Here is a 7,987-nt window from a genome sequence, read left to right on the forward strand (position 1 = left end):
ATAGTCTCTTTGCATTCCAATCTATCCTGCCTGTCTCAGCTGATTGGGTCATTTTTTGGGTGGAATAATTTATGTCTTTTGCTTCAACTGAGAAATAGTCTGTGTCAGTAGCTGTGGAAAGGATAAGCTCAGTTCAGCAGGGGTGGATATACCTGGGGGAAACTGCACTGGTCGTCCAGTATGCGCAGTATCCCGTGAGGCTTTGCAGCGATGAGGTCCAGACAGGCCTGATTGTGGATAAAAGACTGCTGCCGCCACTCGATCTGTTCCCGCATGTACTCCTCCTATACAAAAACGGAACACTATCACTACAATGGGGTCAGACCCCTCTATAGAAGTGGCTTTAAAATGTGTGTGGGGGGGTGTACTTATTTATTTAATCTATTCGACCAACTAACAGCTTATCCATACTGGATACATAGACAGGTCAGCAATCTATCATGCAGCTGACATATAGTGACAACTATTCACACTCACACCCACAAGTCATCGATTAACCCATTGTGTCTGGACCGTGGGAGGAAGATGGAGTACCTAAAAGGAACTCACACAGGCACAGGGGAAAATGCTAACTCCAGAAACACAGAAATGCTCCCAGCTCAACTGTCTGTTATAAAACATCTTCTCCCATGTATGAAATGGGGTCTGTGTCAGTTTAGTGGTGTTTGTGGAACGCTGCTCTAAGGCTTCTAAAAGGGAACTCACCCAGTCAGCACTGACTTGTAGTTCTTCAGGTCAAGACAATTTGATGAAATTGGGTTGAAAAATATTTTTAAAGCTTGTTGAGCTGTTGTTCCATGTTATTCAGAGACACCAGACTTGCCAACAAGTCAGACTGCACATTTACATGCAGAGATTTACACATGAAATATTTCTCCACTATACTTTTTCAATCAAATTCATTAGAGATGTTGTAACTCACAAAAGACCAAATAAGGCCTTACTGTGAAAACATAAATAAGTGTATGAGAATATGAATTTGTGGTTCCCTGACCTGCTCCTCCTGGAAGACGACCCTGTTAAAGTAGAACTGCAAAGTCTCATTGGCGTAGTTGATGCACAGCTGCTCAAAACTGTTCACCTGTAGCTCCTGGAAGGTAAAGAGAAAAGATATTGGGAGAGGGGAAAGCAGTTGTGCAGGTTAGGTCAACTCATCCACACTTGCAACACGATTGATGGAGGTTGTGCTTCAGTGTAACCTCAAATCCATATATGTCCAATATGGAGATGGAGAGGGCTTCGTTGCGAGGGTAGACCCGTCCATTGATGCGTTCTGTCAGCCAGCTAAACAGCAGCGAGTACAGGATCTTGGCAACAGCATCTCTGTGAAGAACACACAATAAGGTTTCTATGGAAACAGAAATCCTGGTTCCTATGGAAACAGAGGACATCTGACAAATCTTTTTTCCCCCAGCCCTGACGTCCTATGTCCTCACATGCCTCCTACCAAAGATCCAAAGATTGGAAGATGATATCAGAGACTCTTCACTGTCTGTCCTCGGGAGTAAAAATTGTGAAGACACTGAAAAGCCTCAAAGAAGACACTGATGTGGGGTTCAATTTCAAATCAATCTTAGCGTGGGTGGGTGAAACACTATTTAACAGATACTACACTCACCTGGCATCCACAGCACTTTCCACTGTGAGTGGGGTGTAGATCTTCTCCCGCACCGTGTCCTGGGGGTCAAACACAGCTGTGATCAAACAGCATCCCTAATTGCTGCCTAATTCCTCAGGTCTTGAAAGTGTGTGCGTTTTTATGTGGATGTGTGCTTTTTCTCACTGTCAGTTTGAAGGTGACAGATTTCTGCAGGCTGTCGGGTGAGACCTGCAGCAGCTCTGCGACCACTCTGATCTCCTGAGCGCTGACCACTGACATGACCTCCTGACCTTCAGACTGCGGGGACAGAGAGGTTCATTATTACCATCATCGATCAACATCATTATCATTATCATTCAGCCGTGAAACAAAATGGATTTATGTCGCAGCGTGTATGTGTGTGAGACCTGGTGTGGCTGAAAGTAGACGTTTCCCAGATGAAGGACAGAGGACAACAATCTGTAGACGCCATTCAGCTCCTCTGGGGTGAAACACAGGATATCCATGGCACTCAGCAGACGCCTGAAGTCCTCCCCATCATCCTTCCCCTCTATGGTGCAGTCCCCACCCTGGACACAGGCACAGGCGCACGGACACACACACACACACACACACACACACACACACACACACACACACACACAGTTGAAAGTCTTATTTTTGCCAAGATTCGAGGGTTTAAAGTTTGACCATGCTGCATCACTTCTCTTTTCCCTCCAGCTGCAGAGATAGAGACCTGTACTTTAGGGCGTGTCAGTGCACCCTGATAGTAACCATCATAACATGGCTTGGCTGTGTGCATAAATGTTGCACACTTCTGACCGCGCGTTCAAGCAGACAGGGCAGCGATACATTACTTTTACATCCTGCTGTTTGTCCAAACTATTCTTCACCACAACCTGACAACACTAAGAAAGGACAACAGTTAAAGAAACTAATAGAGTTAGAAAACAAAGACCTGAACATTGGTTAAACATTCACGAGCTCGTCACCACATAGGAAATAATCTCTGTAGCTGTTTGGGCTGTGACTTCAGTGTTTTTCTCCTGGTGGTGATTTTCCCTGCCCTGTGTTTTCAGTCCTCCCCCATGTATCTCCCTCCCTCTCTCCCTCTCATTTAGAATTATAAATACCCTTCATCCACTGCTCACCAGATGACCGTTTCAATCAGTCATGTTGCCCACACTCATTCTGCTTGGAATACACTCCCCGTGCTAACAATTGCTCCCTTGTGTCCAGGCTGACTGCTCTATGCTATGCTCCAAACTAGCCAGGTCCACCTTGCCAGTCTCCACCATCCCATCAGCTCACTCTCCTGCTCAGTCCCAACTGGACTCAGTCCCAAATCATCAGCCTCGTTTCTCTCCTACCTCCTCAATTCATTCCCACACTGACCCATCCACTGCCAAATCTCTGAACATTCATAATCAGGTATTAAATAAAATAAACTTTCTTGGGTTGATTAAAGATACAAATCAATCAATACAAATTAACATACGGATCGGATCTGTTGGGAGATCTGTGAATAAAGAAGCCCGAGAACTCACAGCCATGCTACCTGTAATAATGTTCCTTGCTTGCTTGTTTACATTTGCTAACCAGCACTGAACAGGCAGCTGTGAATGTATGCTGAAATTTATTAAGACTCCCAAAATTACCAAAGTTATTACAATTCATCAACATGAACTTCTGGATCAAAGTGTCCTCATTCTCATCAAAACACGTCAAAGTGTATTATTAGTAACTGTCATGGCAACCCAACCAGCAGCTGCAGAGAAATTCCAGTAAAAACCAAAAATGTTTAATTCATTGAGGCAAAGGAGAAGTTAGAGAATCAGCACATTCGTAAGATGCATCCTCTGGGGATCATGAATATCTGTACAAACATTTCATGGTAATGCATCCACTAGTTGAAATCAGAAATCTGGATCACGAGAGTCTGACTGACAGACAACAATATTTCTGCTTGTTCCCCTCCTCTTTGATTTTTTTATGCTTTAGCTCTTGGGTCTCCAAAGTTGTGCACATGAAACGGTTTGGTGAGGCACCCATAAGATAAAATAATTGACAGCGCAGCTGAAGAACAACACAAAAAATCCTTGCTACATACATACTGATGATACACACAGTATAATACAACTATAACCTTGGCTGCAGTGGTTCAGCACACTGGATTAGGTTCAGCAATGAGTTGTATGTTTTTTCCAATAATCGCTCTGGAGAACTAATTTTCAAAGAAATGACATCTCATTTGTTAATGTGGCTGAAATAGATTACAGCGACCACTCCTTATCAGTCCTCTGTCTGAGTGTATTATACATCATAATTCCTTTTTGTGTGAGCACCTGATTCAAATAATAGTAAGTCTCAGCCTCCTGCAGATACAGCGAATGCTTCTCATGAGGAGCAAGACCAGCCAGCATCTCATAGAAGATGTGATAGTTTCTCTCTGATTTGGCCTGCGGATGAACAGACACACACACATCAGCAAACATCTCCACATAGATTCACATGCACATTTAGAAGATGATTTCATGTGTGATGGCATATTCACTGAAATAGAAAAAGAACTGTAGAACGACAGAGTAGTGAATAAATGAAGAATAATGACTGATGAAAAGACGGCGATCCTCCTGCCTCCTACCAAAGAGTAACATCACTCCTCTCATGTCGTCTGCTCTTACAATCTCCTCTCTCATTCTGACTCAAGTGTAAGAGGACTCCACCTCATCTGCTGTGTGTGTGTGTGTGTGTTCTGGTGTTTTTCACCTGAAAGACAATGCGGGACTTCTCCAACAGGTACTGAGACGTTATGGCACCGCTGATTACACCCCTGATAGATGACAGGCAGGTACACACGCACACATTCAGACATCCTTGCAGAGACACGCAGTAAGTGTGAGTTATGTAACAGCTCATTCATGTATAATGTGCTTGGATCTTCTCATTGTTTGAACAGGTAGTCAGATGTGTTACTGGAAGATGTTTGCATGTTATACGTGTGTGCCTCTAATCTCACGTACAGAGTGGCTGTCAGCCTGATGAATGCTTGTCTTCAATTCAGAGATAAAGAAAATCTGCACTCACCCTGATAAGATTTCAAAGCCAATGATTCTTTAATTCGTAAGCCATGGCACACACTAAAATCAACTCAATTTCATAGTTTGTTGTGTCGTATCCCCGAAAAAAATCAATTCCAATGCATATCCTCTGGACTAAAAAAACATTGTTTTTTGAATTCTTGACTTCACAGATGTAATGACTTTGGAAAAAGTTTTAATTGCTGCCCACAAGAGGAAATTGGTCATGCACTGGTGCATCACATGAAATACACTTCTTAAGGAAGAGTACAATATATTAAACAAGAGGCATTTTTGGTTTTAATAATCTTAGATGGGCATGCTGTTCAGTGATATAACTTTGTGATCAGATTCTGGTGGTTGGAGCCCTTGACAACAGCTTGACAACAGTTTGTGGACACTTGTTTGCTGAGCATTTGTTAAGTTGTAGTTACTTACTCCTCCATGAAGATCTGCGTGTATTTGCCAAAACGTGAGGAGTTGTCATTTCGCACTGTTTTGGCATTCCCAAAAGACTCCAGCAGGGGCGTGGCCTCCAGGATCTGACCAATCACCATACAAAAAAAAAACAAACAAAAAAAAAAAAACACCTTACCATGGTTACCTCAAATAGCAATACTGCTCGTCACAAGAACGAAAAAAGAGCGGGGACACTTTACCTCTATCTGATGGTAGACAGTAAGGAGGAAGAGATGAGGAGGAAGTTAGTTGAAATGACAACAATATGGAGTTTATTCATTTTGATGTACCTCCAAAAAAATGGGTCTCTACCTGTTGTGTGACATTGCGTTTATGATGTATGGCTGTCAGGTAACGTAATATCAATTTAGTGGCCTCAGTCTTTCCTGATCCACTTTCTCCGCTATAGCAACAAGATTCATTAAAGTTACATAGAGGTCCAACATTGTGTGTTGGTCTGAACAAACAGCATTTAATTTTTCATTGATGGCTCATTCCTTAGCCAGTGAAGGATTAAAAAAGTAAAAATAATAATTTATACCTGATCACAATGCACTGGTCCTTTTTGGCATCCATCATGGTGGTATATGAGAGATTAGCAATGGCAAAGAGATGACTGGAACAGAGAGAGAGGGAAAAAAGTATAAATAAAGGCGTAGGTGTGAGTGTAGATGTGGAGTGGCAGTGAAATCCATAACCAAACTCTCCCCTGGCAACCAACCAACAACAGTGTAACAGGAGCCTCTTACTAACACCTGAGAGTGCTGGCATTTACACCTCCATTTATCACCATACTACATCTCAGAGCACAGCTTACATCACATATACACTGATGTAGTACAACAGTATTATAGCATGTAGAAACATTTAAAGTTAAAGGTTAGAGCGGAGTTTAATCTTCTCACTTCAGAACTTAAAGGCCCCCCAGAGAGCTCATAATTCAACCAGGGCTATACAGTCCTTCTTTCTTTAAATCAGAGAAATAATTTTGTGTAATTTAAATCAAGATATTTAGATTCCTGCTTACCAATGACATGAAAGAGGAACACGACAAACTGAAAACATTACGTCCTGTGTGGAGGTAACGTTCAGCGGCTGACAGGTCTAACACATACAATCACACACAAACAAGCTCCTTGGGCTTACGGAGGGTTGTCACTCAGGCCGTGGCCTTCATACTGAAGAACCATGTCTGTGCCATAAATGTTGAGCAACTTATAGGGATTCACGGACACGAGGATGCTGCCTATGTAGGTCTGTGTGGCAGAAAAAATAGAAACAAGGAAGGGAGAGTTGATGAACGTATGCAGCTGACAAGATCCATGACATTTGATGATATTAGCTATTTAATTTGCATATTATATATGATACACACATAGACAAGTTCCTGGTCGTAACGCTTTTTCAGGTTCATCAGAACCGTGGTCTCATTCAGCTCACTGAAATCACACAGGGAAATTAAACACTCACAGCACATAGTGTCAGACTGGAAAAGGACATTCAAAATTAATTACCCTTCAGTGACTTTCAGGATCTTTCTCTGCGAACACTGGTAAAGTAATGTTGATGATGATGTCAAAATGCAAACATCAGAGAAAGTTTTTCCTTGGGAGCGTGTCAAAAAATGTTTTATGGAACAATTCTTTCAAACTGTTGTTGAAGTGATACAACACTCTGGATGTGAAGTGATGATCATTCAAGGTTTTTCAAAGCCCGGAGGCACACTGGGATACACACACACACATACACACACATAGTGTAAAGTTTGTTTTCAAAAACTGAATGGATCTGCACTGAAATGACCTGCTCAACAAAATGCTCTGTGAGACTGACATAAGTGGAAGGGCCGGGAGGCTGTTTGTTAATACTGGATGGTGCTTACGGCAGTTGTGTCATGTCCTCCATTCCCTCCGCCCAGCGCTTCACCCTGTGGCCTGCTGTGGGCATGCTTAGGATAGAAAAGATCTGGACACGCAGACACATAATGGCATGTAATTAGTCCAACAATCTCATGCAACATTGTTAACGCTTGAGGGAGACTGCCATCACTTGATTCAAAGCTAATGTGAAATAGTCAGACATTTGAATATTCTTGTTTGTGAACTATGCAGATTTTTTTTCAGGCCCATCCAGTCTCTGTGGATTGCTTGTTATTGCTTGGACAATGTCTGCATCACATTTTTTCTCAGCCAAACTCTCATTATTTCATGAATTTCATTACCTTGTCATACCAGCTTTGACCAGGAGCTCTCTCCCTGTCGGGAGTCCAATCTGGATCCTGATGCTGCCCATCCACAAATTGAGGTAAGGGTGAATATCCTTCCAACACCCCATCTTCTCTGTACATGGACCACTTTGACAGATTCTGGATAGTTCCATGTGGTAAAACCCTCTCAGCTGCCCAAACATCCTCCCCACCCTCCCCTCCTCCTTGGGCATTTCTGGCCCAGTGGCCTGAACGTGGCCCGTAGGGAGGGACCACAGCATAGCGATTATCTTCACCCTGTAGGCCCGTTGGCACCCTATATGAGGCATAGCGAAGCTGCTGGTTTTGGATGGCATCTGATAGACTGGGGTTGTGGAACCGACGTGCGAGAAGAGAGCCATCTGGCAGTCTGTGGGACAAGCAATGATTCTTGTCAGTAAAAAATAGGATTAAGCAATACTGACAAAAATATGAAACTGATAAAGTTTTTGTGTAAATTTGATATTTATGGCAATTCATGTAGCTTTTCGACAAATTAGGTTTTTTCCACCATGGGAAGCTGGCCAGGGACCAAGAATCTTTTGAAGAAGTCAGCAACTAAAGCTTTGTTTCACCCAAGGAGATCAGGGATCAAACGTAGAG

At 42.8% G+C, this 7,987-nt stretch overlaps 1 protein-coding gene across 1 annotated transcript in view; it reads right to left on the reverse strand.

Moving 5' to 3' along the window:
- Positions 1-7,746, reverse strand: part of myo15ab (myosin XVAb) — a 31,661-nt gene extending 23,915 nt beyond the window's left edge. Inside the window, exons 1-16 of the mRNA XM_029505814.1 lie at positions 7,558-7,746; positions 7,022-7,104; positions 6,515-6,578; positions 6,286-6,395; positions 5,681-5,755; positions 5,452-5,542; positions 5,340-5,345; positions 5,119-5,222; positions 4,370-4,433; positions 3,946-4,059; positions 2,008-2,169; positions 1,784-1,897; positions 1,619-1,677; positions 1,200-1,323; positions 995-1,090; positions 153-284 (exon numbers count right to left, since the gene is read on the reverse strand). Of these exons, the coding sequence (XP_029361674.1) occupies positions 153-284; positions 995-1,090; positions 1,200-1,323; positions 1,619-1,677; positions 1,784-1,897; positions 2,008-2,169; positions 3,946-4,059; positions 4,370-4,433; positions 5,119-5,222; positions 5,340-5,345; positions 5,452-5,542; positions 5,681-5,755; positions 6,286-6,395; positions 6,515-6,578; positions 7,022-7,104; positions 7,558-7,746 (1,587 nt within the window). The remainder of the gene's footprint in view (positions 1-152; positions 285-994; positions 1,091-1,199; positions 1,324-1,618; positions 1,678-1,783; positions 1,898-2,007; positions 2,170-3,945; positions 4,060-4,369; positions 4,434-5,118; positions 5,223-5,339; positions 5,346-5,451; positions 5,543-5,680; positions 5,756-6,285; positions 6,396-6,514; positions 6,579-7,021; positions 7,105-7,557) is intronic.
- Between the last annotated feature and the right edge of the window lie 241 nt (positions 7,747-7,987).

The sequence above is a fragment of the Echeneis naucrates genome, chromosome 1 (genome assembly GCF_900963305.1).
Source record: "Echeneis naucrates chromosome 1, fEcheNa1.1, whole genome shotgun sequence".
NCBI lineage: Eukaryota > Metazoa > Chordata > Actinopteri > Carangiformes > Echeneidae > Echeneis > Echeneis naucrates.